Source organism: Argentina silus (assembly GCF_951799395.1).
Source record: "Argentina silus genome assembly, chromosome: 2".
NCBI lineage: Eukaryota > Metazoa > Chordata > Actinopteri > Argentiniformes > Argentinidae > Argentina > Argentina silus.
Window position 1 is genome coordinate 19,870,138 of NC_139656.1, and position 18,022 is coordinate 19,888,159.

The 18,022-nt window shown below is 45.5% G+C and overlaps 1 protein-coding gene across 1 annotated transcript in view; it reads left to right on the forward strand.

The window, feature by feature from the left end:
* The first annotated feature begins 2,132 nt into the window (after positions 1 to 2,132).
* acsf3 (acyl-CoA synthetase family member 3) overlaps positions 2,133 to 18,022 on the forward strand; it is a 30,635-nt gene continuing 14,745 nt past the window's right edge. Inside the window, exons 1-5 of the mRNA XM_083688758.1 lie at positions 2,133 to 2,153; positions 3,333 to 4,119; positions 6,547 to 6,702; positions 12,252 to 12,406; positions 12,529 to 12,674. Of these exons, the coding sequence (XP_083544884.1) occupies positions 3,421 to 4,119; positions 6,547 to 6,702; positions 12,252 to 12,406; positions 12,529 to 12,674 (1,156 nt within the window). The 5' untranslated portion in view covers positions 2,133 to 2,153; positions 3,333 to 3,420. The remainder of the gene's footprint in view (positions 2,154 to 3,332; positions 4,120 to 6,546; positions 6,703 to 12,251; positions 12,407 to 12,528; positions 12,675 to 18,022) is intronic.

Sequence of the window (18,022 nt, forward strand, 5' to 3'; positions counted from 1 at the left end):
TGTCACTCCAGAAAGCTCTGCAGGAAGAGAAACACGATGTTAACCAAGTAGACCGTGTCTTGCTCTTGTTCTGTAATCTATTTCCTTTCAGAGTTCAAAAGCATTTCCAGAGCTTTTCTCAGAATCGACCTCAATGCCAAAGCATCCATCATCCTCCAAAACAGAATGGAAACATTGAACATGGCAACAAAGTGTAGAGAAAGGAAGAGTCATTCAATCACTCCATTGTAGAGGTGGACTTGTACCAAGCCAGCATAATCCTCAGTAGGCTCTCTGAGGAGTCAACAACTTATCCCAACCAGAATAAAAAGCTGTATCTTCGTATTTCGTCTAGATAAAACCTTGACCAAGGAGGCATGTCCCAGTTCACTTGGGTACAGCACAACGACAATGGTGGTTAGTATGTGGGTGGCATGAGGCAGTCATATGTTTACAGTGCTGCATCTCTTGGATGAAAGTCAGGTTTGCAGCTGCAGCACAGAATAATTCATTGCCCCCTCCACGCCCGGGAGGATCCACAGGTAGTTGATGAAGTGGCAGTGCCAAGCATCCCAACTGGCGAAGACAAAGCGCAGCTGCTGAGAGTCAACGCGGCCAGATGCCGCTGCCGACGTACCATGTGTTCCAAGCAGGGCAAGAGGGGGAGAGCTTGCCAAGACATTCTCACATGATGCCAACCTGACACATGTTCTGGCACTCCCGACGGTTTCTGCTCCCAGCTCACTCTCTCCTTCTCACAGATACGAGGGGGGTCCGCCGCTCTCACTCGCTCTCTCCAGTCTGACGTCTTCCATAGGACTCCCATGCTAACCGATTGGCGCCCGCTGCCGGTCAAGGTGCCCATCCGCTCCGGAGCTCTGTCAAGATGGTGCTGGCTGGCAGCCTGGGAACTGAGTGCCAAGCGTCTGTTCACCAGGTCGCCATGCACCCCCCCCTCCCCCCCATTGTCCATAATGCCGCGTGACTGTCTCCTGTGCAGCTCCATATGTATCGCTGAGTAGCTGAAATTCCAGACCTGCCGTATGCTGTGTCAGGAACATGGCTGACCCTAGCAGATAAGTCGTTTAATCCAATCAAAACATGGCAGTTCTGACCGATTTCCAAATGTTGAAAGCAAAAATATGTATCCACATGCGACAGTTTAGGTTGTATCTGTATAGCGGTGCCATCTGCATGAATAATTACAGAGCCAATTTCTAATAAAGGACGTTGTATGGAGATTATGTAGCTGCTGGTAGCATCTTCTCGCTGGCGTTTTCCCTGCGAATGGAATGCTCTCTCTTTGACGATACTACTGCTGAAACTGGAGGGGAGTTTCTGAGACAAAGGCTCCAGTTTGTAGGAACATGCCATCCTCGTTTGCAATGTAGGGGTTCAGGGAAGTGAAAACTTTTTGAATGAGTGCCATGTCTGAACCATTCTTATCTGAGGCCCGCGACTGCCAGCTGGTGGCTGAATGTACCCGCTCTGTGAGATGATGCCAAGCTAGTTGGCACGGCGAAGAGCTGGCAAGAGTAATCTAACACCAAACTCTGTGGGTGCATATCCTGCTTTCTCTCTTCTCTCTCTTTTTGTCTCTCATGGCTGGGATCTCAGTTTGAATTAACACGTTTTCTTGACAGGAGCCTTGTGAGAAACTCAACAACAGATGTCACCGGGTTGAGGAAAGAGGAGATGATGCCCATAAGTTTGCAAACATACACAAATTGAGTTTTCACACTAAACTTTCACAGATTGAGGTTTCAAATCATTGAGGTTGTTCTGAGAGGTCGGTGAAATCTCAAAACAAACCATTAGACAAATATGAAAAAACTATAATGCAAAATTAATCTTGAACACACTTGTTTTAGTAACCTACATAAGTTAAATGCATAACACATTTGTTAGACTACTTAACCCAGATTGATAATGGATGTCTGCTCTCTATACCCTGACAACTGTAAGAATGTACTAAAACAGTAATAAAGTCTATACGAATATCATCGACTTTCTTGCATCATGTTCATCCTGCAGTTCCATTAAAACATTGACGATAGACATCTGAAATTGCTTTATTCTTTGTTTCACAACCGGAACGTTATAAACATGCTCGTGGTTTCCGCCCGGGGTAATGTTCTAACGCACCGTCCGTCACAAGAATGACCGGTGTTTGGGTAAGCTGAACATTTAAATGACGAATAAAGTACTTGGACAGAAAACCTTACCCTATATATATATATATATAAGTATTGTATTAAAGAACACATATCCACATTTTGGAGTGTAAAACGCAAATATGGTTCTTTGCTAGTTTTAGAGCTTTTTCTCCTTCAGCCACCATAATGAGTTACCTAGCTAACTGTTAGCTTCTATCATTGAGTGCTGGGGTTGTGTAACTTGTTAGCTAACTAGCTAATTATTGTAGTCAGTGGCTTCACAGCGGACTGTCAATATTACAATGTTTTATCTTGTCAGCCAACATTGCACATATTGGGAGAGGAAGAATGGCGTTCTGAAACCTGCAGATAGAGATAGCTGTGTTGTTTATCTAGGCAAATAAACCATTACCCTCAACTAAGAAGTCCAACGTTAAGTCATACAGTCCATAGTACAGTCCATAGTACAGTCCATAGTACAGTCCATAGTACAGTCCATAGTACAGGTCATAGTACAGGTCCATAGTACAGTCCATAGTACAGGTCATAGTACAGGTCATAGTACAGGTCATAGTAATCAGGTCATAGTAACTCAGCCAGAACAGTAAACGAGTAAAAGCCCCCGTCAATGGTTTCATGGTCAACAACAAAATGTAAACAATGGAGCATTTTTTGTACACATTTTCACATGCAAATAGCACTTGATGTATGTAGGAATAGTAGTGGTACTCAGAGATTTAATGAGAGCAGTATTACTTTTGATGAAGTGACTGCATATAATTTGTTTACAAAATCTTATGTGACAATGAAGACATAACCAATGAGAGTTAGGTCCTCGTTTTGGTTTGGATCATGGTATTATTCCATTATGATTAAGGTATTTAGGAGTCAAGTCTGAAAATAGTGGTAGTATGTTACCATTCTCAGACCAATCCGACAGTGATTCAGTGTGATTCTACTCTGTGTATTTACTTGTAACTTTATCCTCTCTTATTTAAAAAAGGGACACCCGTATATCTACCTGAAGACAAGCATTTCTGATGTGGCATGCATCATAATAAACATGCTACTAGCAGGCAGTGTAGATTTAAAAGCAAACAATAGATAGTAATGCATTATGTTAAAACTACTGTATGTTGGATAGATTGAAAGATACATTCACTCCTGCTAATTGTAATCTCCCTAAATAATGAACAGGTAGCTATTCCAATGTGAACTGATGATGTGGCCCAGGATGGAGTTTTTATGAAGATACCATTGGAGGCTTTGAGCAGTGTCTCCCGCCATGCTCTCAGGAGCAGCACGTCATTTAGTCCACTCTGCCCCTCTGTGGCTCTCTGCTGCTGGCTGCACACAGTGTGAGGCAGGGAGATGGCTTCTGGTTCACATCCTGAGGAGGGCCTATGCTACCTCCAGTGGTAGGCAGGCTGGAGCACAGGAGAGTGCCCCCGTGTTCACCAGAGCGCCAGCATATGGGGACAAGCTGGCCCTGGTGGACAGCAGCGGGAGCCACAGCTACAGGGACCTGTATGGCAGCAGTAAGGGCTTGGCAGGGCGTATCCAGGCTGCGCTGGACTGCCCCACTGGCGACCTGCAGGGGAAGCGTATCTCCTTCCTGTGTGCCAATGACGCCTCTTACACAGTGGCACAGTGGGCGTCCTGGATGTGTGGGGGCACCGCTGTGCCACTCTACAACAAGCACCCGGTGTCAGAACTGGAGTACATCATCTCGGACTCCCAGAGTTCCCTGCTAGTGGCGGGGCACCCATATGCTGCCACCCTGGAGCCCCTGGCACAGAGACTGGGGCTACCCTGCCTGCAGTTGCCCTCCACCTCCAGTCTCAGCTCCCTAGAGGCTACAGAGACTCAGGCCAAGCCTGGCATCACGGACTGGGCACAGCGGCCTGCCATGGTCATCTACACCAGTGGGACTACGGGCAGGCCCAAAGGGGCCCTCCACACTCACAGCAACATCCAGGCCATGGTAAATTTTTATTGTTTCCATGTATAAACAATACACTTTAACCATAAATAAATGCTAATAATGCAATGTGTTCTGTCCAACTTATAGTTGAATGGATTTGAATTCAATTATCCTATGTATGCTAGGCTTTTACATACAGTACATGTTGATCTAGTTACTATGGTGTAGCCATCTCAAATACTTGGTCTAGCCAAGTATTATGGTCTTGGTGTATCAAGGCTTCATCCCATTGTCTTACGTCAGGTGTCATTCTAGCATGACACCACTTTACCTGAACTACCCCTTTTATTAATCTTGGAATGATTCTTGATTTTTAAACATTTGGAAATATAGTGCCATCACATCAATATGCCACACATTCCTTTCAGTGGTATTACAACCTACTTTACAAACAGTCAAAACTCAATTAAAACCATTGGCTTTTATCGGAACTGGCTACTTTTAGAGATACTTATATGCACAGAAGTGTGCACCTGTTTTGTTTCATATGAAATGTGACTGGCTAAACCAGCTGGAGAGCTGACCAGCTCTGATCATCCTCATTGCCAAAAGGTAATAAATACTGGACACTCAACGTTTCGTTTTCATGTGAAATGTGAGTTGCTCAGCTGGCTGGCTCACTAAACAATCTATGATAGATCTTTGATTGTCCTAAATTATCTTTCCACTGATAATGAAAAATAGGCAATGTCTGATACTAACAGACTTTTGTCTCATTGTAAAATCTGCTAGCACTATGCTAAGTCAGGCAAATAGCCTGTAGAGTTCTGCTATTACTAAATAATTAATTGTCATACACAACCCCGTTTTTAAATAGAAGTTTAAATATTTGTTTATACAATAGAAAATAAGTCATTAAAGAAAGCGCACACATAAAACGAACAAGTAACCAAGAGTGAACTTTATAGTGAAAGATAGCACATTCTGCTCTCTCCCTCAGAATGTGCTCTCTTTGGGAGGAGGAGATGGAGACAGTTTGATAGATAGACGGATTAAGGTAGCAAAACAATTGTTATTAATCATTAACTTACATTCCTGCTATTGGGTAAAGTATATCTATATGAAAATAAAAATAAAACATTTACAATTATGAAATCAATGTACTAAAATGGTTATGATGATCAGGTTTTTTTCATAGGCGTCCCGTCACAGCCCTATGTAGCCCAGTGATGGTGTTTGGGAGGGGAGGGGGGACAGACCCCCCGCCCCTCATCTGATTCCACATAGACACGGTGTCGCTCTGCTTTTGTTCCACATGAGCTCTCTGAATAATCTGCCAAATAATTTCATTACATGGGGCACTTCAAGCTGCAGAGGATTTTTTCCCCTATTTTAGTAAATCTTCAACCAAAATTGACCTGCATGTCCAATAGAGTGGAAAATGAGATCACTCTCAATTAAGGAAGAGCTTCATTTTGGGAGAAGCTCTTCCGAGGGGTATCGAGGAGCCATGTCACTTCTGGGTCCACACCAATGTTCCATATTCAATGTCTCCATCTGGATTAATTCATAATAAATTCAGTGTTCAACAAATGCTTACAGGAATTTCCCGGATTGTGAATCTAGCCAGTATCTTCCAAATGTGCTAACAAAAAAAGTCTCAACGGTTGCTCTTCAAGAATACGAGTCATTACAAATTAGTGATTAATCTCAGAAGTTGTTGAATGGGTGTGTTCCTGCTTTCAAATGGTATAAATCCCTGTGGTTCATGATATAATGTAATTCGATTTCTTATCTCATTAGACGACACAGTCCTTAGTTTAAGGCCAACATACATTAGCAAAATAAGCTTTGGCTCATGGTAGTGGGGAGATGGGCCCCTCTGTGTCCGATCAGGTCATTTCTTGACACATTATTTTCTATTTCGACGACCCGATTTTTTTTTTGTGGCTGAAAATACACAAAATTCTCAGTGACTTGAGGAACATAACGCAAGAACAGAACAGAGTTGTCAACTGAGCATTGGGTGGTTAGCAGCAGGCAACACTATTAGCACCTGTAAAAAGGAGCAATAGTGACTTGCACGCTGGTATGTGATGGAGCTTTGAGGTTGTTCACTGCCTGCTGCCCCTATGATTGAGCATGACCTGCTCTTTTTAGTTCAACAAGAAAAGGAAGATACATACAGTACATCCAATAGCTTTAGGCATTGTGTGTAGAGTCAGATAAAAAGAAAATAATTATTTGATAAGGTAACGTTCCGACCCTTAAATCTTCTGTCACCCTTCTTCAGTGGTGTCGTAGGCCAATTCAACCAAGTTATGGCAATAGAGAGTGATGGATCAAGGTATGATCTTGACTTTTTTTTATCTCATCAATAGAAATAAGTTGAACAACAGCCTAATCTAAAAGCACTTGAAGTAGTGTGAATTTGATCATGTGATTCATTCCATATAAAACATAACCTCAGAACATCCTCTCTCTCAGGTCCAGGGTCTGGTGTCAGAGTGGGGGTGGTCCAGGGATGATGTCATCCTCCACACTTTGCCGCTCCACCACGTCCACGGCATCGTCAACAAGCTCCTGTGCCCACTCTGGGTGGGCGCCACCTGTGTGATGCTCCCTGAGTTCCAGCCACAGAAGGTACAGCTACAGTTCTGTTTACCTCTATCACTATCTTTACCTTTACCGCTAGATTGGCACAACATAGTCCCTGTGTACCTCAATAGACTAGCATCACAGTTTTCTGCCTGAACACATGAAACACGTGTGTGGTATGCATGCATGCATGTGTGTGTCAGTGGTGTGGTAATGTGTAACACTTACAGTGGACTTTGTGAGAGGCTGGAGTGGGGCCTGGCTGTTTGCCCTCCACTGGTAAGGGATCACTGTACAGACCTGAACAATGGAGACTTAAAGGGTGTGCTAGAGTTTTGATTTTTTAACCCAACGGGAACCTCAGGCCTGATTTTATGACAATTGGTTGGGGCTGGCTGGGCTTGCCGCGACAGCCGCTGTGTTTTTTTAGTTTTTTCTGTGTGGCTGGGTGTGATAACTCGCAGCACACCGACCGCGCTCTGCCTCTGACTGGAGAGTCGGTGAGAGATGCACAGCAGCAGCACCTGTTCAATTAAATGTTTTTGTTGCCGTTATTTTCGTTAAGGCTAAATATATATATATATCTAAGAGAATATAGCCTGTATGTTATCTGCAGATACAATGCAAATCTTTTTGTTTTTTAACGTTTCTCTGTTTCTGTCAGTCCTAATTACTGAAATCCCTCCTATTGGTGTTTAAAGGCTGTGAAAAAAAAACCCCAAAACAACCCATTCCCTTTTCCCTCTGTCATGCTCTCGTATCATGGTGCACCTGACCAATATGGCATCAACTCTTACACTACAGGCAACAACAGCAAGATCTGGCTCATTTCTGCTATTCTATAAAGGCAGGTGCAGTAAATACAGTTGTTGATTGTAACTAAGGTGCGTTTTCCAGCCTCTCTCTCTCTCTCCACTCTTCCCAGCAAGTGGCTTTCTCCTCTCCTCATTCTGCAGTGCTGTAATTTGGCTGTGGATAAAGAGCCATTTCCTAAAAGTCAGGCTTTTTTCGGGTTCAGGCTAAAAAAATATCTGTGATCACGGACTAGTCTCGGGCCGCATCTCAGCGGGCCTGGGTCGGCTTGAATTTTGTGTGTGCGTGCGCGTGTGTGTGTACTGTATGTATGTGTTGCTTGCTCTTAAACCTTATTAGCGTCGTTGGTGCTAATTGTAGTAGCGTGTGGCTGTGCTGCCACTTCTGGGGGCATCAATAACTGAGCCGGGAGCTGAGATGACAAGCTCTCTCTCTGTGTGTGTGTGTGTATGTGTGTGTGTGTGTGTGTGTGTGTGTGTGTGTGCCCCCATCTGTATTCCCATCAGATGGGCTGCTTGCTGGGGGTCAGGGAGAGGGGTGGAGGGCCAGGCAAGAGGCAACGCTCCAGGTTGAATGGGAATGTGAGACAGGCTGACTTTGAGCATCCCTCTCTCTACACACACACACACACACACACACACACACACACACACCTCCCACCTCCACCCCCACCCCCACCCCCCAGACTGTCACACTAAGCGTCGGGGGCTCAGTGATGGATTGCCCTGTGTGGCTTTGTATCTGACCACGCCAAACTCACGGCAGGGGCTTTAGAGCCGGATCAATCGATGAGCTGACATTGAAGAATGATAGCGCTTGTTTAGAGGAGGGAGGAGGAGGAGGTGGGGGTTGATGGGGAGCGGTGTCAGAGCGTTTTTTAAAGTCCGGGGAGGACTTAATGGGCGTCAAGGTGGTGATTGACAGGTAAGGGCTTGTAAGGACAGTAGGCCTTTAGAGTAAAAGAGGTGGTTTCCTGTACGCAATCAGAGTGTTTCACCATCTTTCTACCTGACCTTGACCTTGAGGACCAAACAGCAAAGCCTTTACTTTCTTCGCAGACTGTAGAGTTCCCTCCTGTCTCATTCTCTTGAAGTCATAATGAGAAACCAATCAATACACTGTACTGTATTAAGATTGCTCTAGGCTATGCAGGTTTTGTGAACTGACTAATAGGCCAGTTGGTTACTTCAATTAGAGGAGTAGGCTACATGATGGTTGTGAAGGGTTTACTGTATGTCTGGATCCATATTGTGCGTGCGTGCGTGCGTGTGTGTGTGCAGTGCACGTGCGTGTGTGTGTGTGCGGTGCACGTGCCTGCATGTTCTACCATTTAACCAGCTCAGATGACCAGATAACCAAGAGCACGTAGGGAGACAGAGCTCTGATGATGGAGCAGTGTGTGTGGGTGAGTGCTAGTCCCTGTGGAACTGTCTCTGACCCCAGAGATAGAAGGTCTTTGCTCGGTCGATCAAGCACAGGAGTGTGTGTGTGTGTGTGTGTGTGGAGACAGGACACACACTGACCAGGAATGGAGAGACAGAACATTGTCCACAGGCCAGAGGAGCTGAGACCTAGTGGTTATTGTCTCAGCCACACACAACTGACTCTCCTGTTCCCAAATGGATCCGTTGACCCTACCCCTCAATAAAGTGAAACTCGATTACAAGTGTTATTGATAAAAGAAAGAGGGACACTCACTGGAGATGAATCCTCTGTGGCTCAGTTGGTAGAGCATGGCGCTAACAACGCTTAGGTTGGGGGTTTGATTCCCGCTGGGACCATATCAACTGAAAAATGTATGCACTCACTGCAATGTAAGTCACTTTGGATAAAAGTGTCAGCTAAATGGCATATATATTATTATTATATTATCATCACCCCTTCATGTTTGCTGAAATGGTCTATTTTTATTCATGTTTAGTTTCTACTGTGATTCTACAAATAATTACTAACCTTTTCAGTCCATAATATACTTTGGATTTGTTCATTGTCCATATTCTGTATGTTGAAATTGATTGCGGTGCCCTGATTTTATACAACTTTTAATTATTTAGAAAATGTATATAAAGCAAAAAATCCACCAATGAGATAAAAGGAACTGATCTTATCGTCTCGACCATAGAATTAGAAATGAAACTCTATGACAACGCCCCCTGGAGTACGGTACCTCAACCACAGGTGCTGAAGGAGGGTTTGAGAAACACACGAGGCAGAGGCAGAGTGATCGGTTTGGGTCCATGCATTTGGGTTGCTCATGTGACCAACTGGGTTCGAGCCCAGGTTGTCTGTGCTACACAAGACTGTGTTAGCTCACCGAGCTAGAGAAAAGTTTGTAGAGAAACCTTAATGGCTACAGGACTAAAGAATAGTTGGCTGCTAAAACCATGTTAACGCTGCAGGACCAACAGGGCTGTTTGGGATGCAGGATGCAGCTGCGGATCACACACACACACACACACACTCACATACACACCCACACACTCCCCCAGGTGGAGGGCAGCTCTTTGACGGACATAAATTGCCTTTTCCCCCTCCTGAGTGGCTGCTCTGGGAAGCGCTCCACTGCGTTTGATAGACACAGACCCAGAATGCCCTGAACAGACAGTAAATAATATTCCCCTCTGAATCCCCTTTATGTGTGTGTGTGTGTGTGTGTGTGTGTGTCTGTGTGTCTGTGTGTCTGTGTGTCTGTGTCTGAGTGTGTGTGTGCACGTGCGCGCATGCAACTGTGTTGTGTACAGTTTTTGTGAGAACAGATTTGTCTCTTTGAGGGATTGTGAGTTTGTATGCTCACACATTTCTGCACATTTGTTTATTAAGTCTACCAGTCTAACTTAAAGCTTGATCAAGTGAAGAGGAAAGCAGGGGTGGAGTTGATAGAATGATAAAGCAGGTAAGAGGAGGAAGAACTAAAAGAGGATGATTTAAGAGGAGAGTGGGAGGTCTAGTTGAGGAATTGGTGGCAGATGAGAAGAGGGGTGATGGAGAGAGAGAGACAGAGGAAGACTGATAAGAGCAGAGGCACTGAAGCAGGAAATTATGAAATAGAGAGAGGGAGGGAGGAGGGCTAGGGGAAATGTGTGTGTGTGTGTGTGTGTGTGTGTGTGTGTGTGTGTGTGTGTGTGTGTGTGTGTGTGTGTGCGTGTGCGTGTGCGTGTGCGCGCGCCTCCCGGGGGAGGTGGGAGGCGGGGCAGAGCCAAGGAGAATCTGTCGTTCACCTTCAATTAATTCACGTTGTTCTCCCCACTGTGTGCATGAGGTGCATCCAGGCGTTCCTGGTGGGTGGGGGGTGGTGTGGGGGGTGGTGTGTGGGGGTTGAGGGACTAGTAATGTCTCACTGTGTTTGTGTGAGTTTGTATGTGTGTACAGTAACTACCTTTGTCCTTGAGTGTGAGTGTGAATGTGTGTGTGTGTGTGTGTTTGAGGGAGAGTGAGAGTGACTATGCATGCATAAGTGTATTTGTGTGTGTGTGTGTTTGTGAGAGAGAGAGAGAGAGAGAGACTCGGCTGTGACGGTCATGGGATTTTGGGTAGCGGTCGATCGTCATGCAAATAATCGTTATAACGACCATAACTGTTCAGTTCCAACTTTTTATATTTAAATAGGCTCTGTCTGTCTGATTGGTGTCTCCCAAATACATTTTACAATGGCCACTGTTGAAATGTCAAAATTGAGCGTGACACACTCATTTTACCGCAGTAGACAGTGATATTGAGGAAAGACATGTTTCTAAATGGCGCACAAATTGCTGCAAACCGCAGGGACAAATCTTACAGTAGCTTGCTTACAATAAATATAATTTTGTTTAAATAGAATACAGGTGAAATACCACATGACAGAGGCAGAATATCTGAAAATATTATAAATGTATATAAATAAAACATTTACAATTCTTAAGTCAATGTATTGAAATGGTTATCAAGTTTTTTAGGGGTTTTTTCACCGTTGTCCGCCTATGACCGTGTAACCAACGTTCACAGTGTAACTGTCACAGCCTGTGTGTGTGTGTGTGTGTGTGTGTGTGTGTGTGTGTGTGTGTGTGTGTGTGTGTGTACGTGAGTGTGTGTGTGTGTGTGTGTGTGTGTCTGAGCGTGTATATGAGTGTGTGTGTGTACATGTGTGTGTGTGTGTGTGTGTGTGTGTGTGTCTGAGTGTGTACGTGAGTCAGTCAGTCAGTCTTCACCTGTGTCTGTCTCTGTATGTGACGGAGACAGAGGAGAGGGTGTTTGGCTCCTTCACAACGGCTCATGAAGCACATTTGTCAAAACTAGCTGGACAAAAAACAAAATCAGTTTTAGAAAGCCAATGTGCCAGTGCTGGGCCACTATTCTGACTGACCCCAATATAATTTCTCTGTAATTCTTCTCTAAGATGTTGTTGTGGAGGATGTCAGCACTGACCTTTCCAAATCCTGACAACATTTTTTTGTTGTAAAATAGCCTGTGTTGATAGTTTTCATCTTATGCCGGGCACAGTGCCTTGCTCTCCATTTACTGTAAATAATGTATACACAATGGCACTCCATCCATCTTCTTTACATATTTGTGATCTGGATGTAGTGATTTTGTTTTGCATTAATATGGAATGGCTTATGTAATCCATCTACAATGCAAGAGGCTGTTTCTGATACCCCCAATTACTACCTACCACCTCTCTACCATGTTAATGCCTTTATCTTAACCTCTCCCTCTCTCTTCCTCTCTTTCTCTCCCTCTTCCAATCTCCCTCACTCCCTGTACCTCACCCCCTCCTTTTCTCCCTTCATCTCTCTCTCTCTCAGGTATGGGATTTGCTGCTCAGCTCCAAGGCTCCCATGGTGAACGTGTTCATGGCCGTTCCCACCATCTACTCCAAGCTGATCCAGCACTACGAGCAGCACCTCACCAAGCCCCATGTCAAGGACTTTGTCAGGGCCGCCTGCAAGGAGAGAATCAGGTAGCACGACCTGAACCACCCATGTATCGCCACATGATTATTTGTGGTGCTCTGAGACTAGGCCTAAGTCGAAGCCTCAGACTTTCCTGAGTTTGAGCCCAGGCTACCCTCACTGTCCCCAGGCTTATGGTGTCTGGCTCAGCTGCCCTGCCCCAGCCCACCTTGCAGCGCTGGGAGGAGATCACAGGACACACACTGCTAGAGCGCTACGGCATGACGGAGATCGGCATGGCCCTCTCCAACCCTCTGAAGGGACCCCGCATCCCAGGTAGTCCACTTGTGCCTAGCGCCACACACACACACACACACACACACACACACACACATATGCTCTCACACACTAAGGTTGGGTCAATATTTAATACTCTAGAATATCATGATATTGGAGCATATTGTTATATTTGGAGCATATTGTGATATTCTTTTACAGAAAATATTCAGTAAAAGTGCTTAAACTCCAGACAAGTGCACAATTACAATACAAGTGCAGTGTCCCGGACCCTTTGTTTCACTAGAGTGTTTACAGCACCAGTCATACTCTATGTGCTCCAGTTTAGCCATTTTTGCTCACGCTGGCATGTCTCCACCATACCTCAGCAATGAACGATGTTATCATATATCGTGATATTTTCTAAAGTAATATCGTGAATAAGAAAAATGTAGATATCGCCCAACCCTAACACACAAACACTCACGCATGCACAACAAAAAAACACACACACACATACAAACATACCATGGACCATATTCTTTACTTTATACAGCGCATAACTACGCACAACTCTAAATTACCATGAAGCAAGCATATATCTCTCTCCCTCTCAGGGCACAGCATGCAGACAGTCGGAAGTGTGTTCCACAGTGTTGTGGGACTGTGCCCTGACACTGTCTGACTCTGCTGTCTCCGCCGTCTCAGGCATATGCTGTTGATCAGACTATTTCTGTCTCCTTTACCTATCCCGACTGGTGTTGTATCAAAGCAGCGCCATTTTGTTGTTGCTACTTATGTCTCCAGGTGACTTGGGGGGGTGGGCTATGTTCCTCTCTTTGTCTTCTCTTGTTGTCTTTTGAACTGAGGAGCTTCAAAGCAGCATTCTGACAAGCCAGGCTAATTTGACTGTCAGTGGCCCCAGCTAGCACGTTCTCTGTTATTGTTAGCGTGCATTTGAAATAAAGAAGCAGGTTATATTCTAATCCTCTGAGGTGATTATTAAGAACAGCTTTGAGACGTTTCTGCGGTTGTATCGACATTTCTGCGGCAGTCTATGAGACACTCGCGGAAGTGAGCGCTCTGCCGTCTCGTCTTAAAGTAGGTTAAAACAAATCAATAGTCAACCGCAGAGCTCTCAGAAAAGAACTCCACTCTCCTCCTCTCCACCTCTCCTCTCAGAAGCACTTCAGAACAGTAGTCAACTCAATTCTAGTTTACACTTAATGCAGCACGATCAGTCATCTAGTTTTATCGAGAATTTATTCATGAAAATCTATTAATGACGTTGTAACTCATTTATATTGGTTATGCTGCATTTGTGGAAAATACATGAGAGAATGGTCATATTTGGATAGTGATGTTTGGGCGCATGGCTTTGGGAGCGGTACACACCCTAATGGTGCAATCCTTGGTTAGTTTTTCAGCCAAATGCTGACCTGTCACTGGTATCAGGTTGAGAGAAAGGGCTGGGGTAAGGACCACTCTCACATTATCTTGGTGCAAGGATTAACTGTCTGTGATAGATTATGGTTTTAAACATATTTCAAACTAGCTACACATTCTATATTTATAGTAAAACAACCTTATATTTTGTTAAGGTAAGATGGACATTAATAAGTTATATTCTTTGAGAATTAATGGGTACATGAATCATGAATTTAAATGACTAGCAGATAAAATCACAGTTGTGCCTATAAAGCACTCTCTCTTTCTCACTCTTTGTCTCTGTTTCTCATTATCTCACTCTCTCTCTATCTATTCATCTCCATCTCATTTGTTTTTTCTTCTTTTTTTTTCTCCTTTTGTTTCCCCCCTGCTAACACCCACCCTGGCAGAAGACACATGTCCCCTTCTAGCACTATGACTTTGAGTACCCCCCCCCCCCTCTCGTCTCCAGTCACACCCACTCACCCCCTCCCCTCTATCGAGATCCCCAGCCCCAACCCTTAATCGTTCCACTTTCTCCCCCTACCCCCCACCCACCCCTCCTTTCTCCCCTCTCTCCTCCTCCCCCTCCTCCTCCTCCCTCCTCCTCCTCCCTCTCTGTTTCAGGCGGTAGGGTGAGGGGGGTGTCAGTAGGGCTCCAGGGGGCGCTGTCAGCTCCCCGGGGCGGCCCACTGGAGAGCACGGAGAGCATGACGGCCGATGCATTATGCATAAGGAGTGGGGGCTTGGTGCAGAGCGGCGCAGCACAGGGCTCTGCTCCTCTCTCCCTTCCTCTCCTCTCTTCTGCCTCTCCTCATCTCTCCTCTCCTCTCCCCTCCCCTCCTCTCCCCTCCCCTCCCCTCCTCTCCTCTCCCCTCTGCCTGGCTGGGCTCATTTGGAGGCTCTGGCATGGCTGCTGCTGCTGCTGCCTTAATTAGGAGTTCAGATGTGCACACTGATGGAGTCTTGTTAATGGACCTCTGTGCAGTCAGGGGACCCATTGTGTCTCTGACAGGGCTGTCGCCACAGGGCTGGCCACATTCCGCTACACACACATGCGCCCACACACTCTCACACACACACACACACACACACACACACACACACACACACACACACACACACATGCACTCACACAAACACATATGCACATGCGTGTACACACACACACACACACACACACACACACACACACACACTCTCTCTCTCTCTCTCTCTCTCTCTCTCTCTTGTTCAACTACACAGTTACAGTATATTCATTCAGTTGCCGAGCTCTGCTTACTAGACATGGTGACAAGGCCAGTGGTAAGGACACCAGCCTGATGATATGTTGTGGTTCTCTTATTTTTACTACTGGGATGTTTTTGTTTTTGTTGCTTGAGTTAATTAATTCTGCTGAGGGTGGCTGCTGTGTGTGTGTCACACATCAACTCATCATTACCTGCCACTCTGGACCCTCTTCAGTTTGCATACCGCCCCAAGAGATCCACAGATAATGCCATTGCCTACGCCCTGCACGCCGCCCTATCCCACCTGGACAAGAGAGACACTTACATGAGAATGTTGTTTGTCAACTACAGCTCAGCATTCAACACCATTGTCCCCACCAAGCTTGTCACCAAGCTCCGGGACCTGGGTCTCAACACCTCACTATGTAATTGGATCCTGGACTTTCTGATGGGTAGATCCCAGGTGGTGAAGGTAGGCAGCATCACCTCAACCACTCTGACTCTCAACACAGGAGCCCCCCAGCGCTGTGTGCTCAGTCCCCTAATGTACTCCCTGTTCACCCATGACTGTGTGACCACGCACAGCTCCAACTCCATCATAAAGTTTGCTGATGACACCACTGTGGTTGGCTTGATCAATAAAAATGACGTGTCAGCCAATAGGGATGAGGTAAGAGTCCTGGCGGACTAGTGCCAGGATAACAACCTCTCCCTGAACATCAGTAAAATGAAGGAGCTGATCCTAGACTTCAGGATGAAGAAGGCCGCAAGCCAGCAGCCATTCAGGATCTTTACTCTGAGAGGTGCAAGAGGAAGGCTGCGAAGATCACCAGGGACCGACCATGTCCTGTTCTCTCTGTTACCTTCTCTGGACCCGGTCCAACAGGCTCCGGAACAGTTTCTACCCACAGACTGCTCAAGACTTTTCCTAGAGCTGGCCTCCTGGCCAAACTGAGCAATAGGGGGAGAAGGGCCATCGTCAAGTGGGTGACCAAGAACCCAATGGTCACTCTGACAGAGCTCCAAAGTTCCTCTGTGGAGATGGGAGAACCTCCCAGAAGGACAACCATGTCTGCAGCACTCCACCAATGAGATCTTTATGGTAGAGTGGCCAGATGGAAGGCACTCAGTAAAAGTAAAAACTCAATGACAGTAAATGAAGTCAAAAGCACATGACAGCCTGCTTGGAGTTTGCCAAAAGGCATCTAAAGGACTCTCAGACAAGATTCTCTAGTCTGATGAAACCAAATTGAACTCTTTGGCCTGAATGCCAAGCGTCACGTCTGGAGGAAACCAGGCACCGCTCATCACCTGGCCAATACCATCCCTACGGATAAGCATGGTGGTGGCAGCATCATGCTGTAGGGATGTTTTTCAGCGGCAGGGACTGGGAGACTAGTCAGGATCGAGGGAAAGATGAACGGAGCAAAGTACAGAGAAATCCTTGATGAAAACCTGCTACCGAGCGCTCAGGACATCAGACTGGGGTGAAGATTCACCTTCCAACAGGACAACAACCCTAAGCACACAGCCAAGACAACGCAGGAGTGGCTTCGGGACCAGTTTCTGAATGTCCTTGAGTGGCCCAGCTAGAGCCCAGACTTGAACCCGATCGAACATCTCTGGAGAGACCTGAAAATAGCTGTGCACTGATGCTCCCCATCTAACCTAACAGAGCTTGAGAGGATCTGCAGAGAAGAATGGGAGAAACTCCCCTAATACAGGTGTGCCAATCGTGTGCCAAGCGTCATACCCAAGAAGTTTTGAGGCTGTAATTGCTGCCAAAGGTGCTTCAACAAAGTAAAGGGTCTGAATACTTATGTAAATGTGATATTTCAGTTTTTTATCTTTTAATAAATTAGCAAACATTTCTAAAAACCTGTTTTGGCTTTGTCATTATGGGTTATTGTGTGTAGATTGATGAGGGGAAAAAAATTGATGAGGGGAAGTTTTTTTAATTTAATCCATTTTAGAATAAGGCTATAACATAACAAAATGTTTAAAAAGTGAAGGGGTCTGAATATTGCTCGTGCAATATTGACGTATTGGGGTAATCATTTCTGCAATATTTCTATCATTCTAAAAACTCCAAGTCAATTGTTAAGCTGTTGCGACAAAATGCAGTGTCATCTTCTGGACCCATTCCATTCCACACACCCCTCAACCTTTTTTGTCATTCCCCCCCGTGTCTTTATATTCTTGCCTTTGCTCTTTGAAATGGCACTCAATCTCAATTCTCCGTAAAGTACACTGACTTCAATGTTACATGCCTCAAAAATATGTCTGGGGCCTCCCGTACGGAGAAAAAGAGATGGAGAAGAGGGGCAGAGAGAGAGAGAGAGAGAAAAATTGCCTGAGCTCAAGTTTAAATGGATTTTGGTGACTTTGTGATTGAGGAGGAGAAAGCTGCCTTTTATCATCCCATCGTTGGCAGCTTTTTTCTGCCTGTGTCGAGGGTTGGGACTGAGGACACGCAGCGATTACCCAGCACACTGGGACTCACCCCTCTGAGAAAAACAAGGAGAGAGAGACTGAGACGGACACTACCTTCTCACAGACAACATGCATTAATGGAGTTGGATAGGACGTGGGTCAGAAACTGATTAATAGTCCCCAGATGGTAGATGTTAAGTGGGATCCTTGGGACGACCCTACCCTTAAGCCTAACCCTTACCTTAACCATAACCTATACCTAACCCTAAGCTTTTTCCGTAACTGCTTTAAATCTCAACTTCAATGGGGTGACGTCAG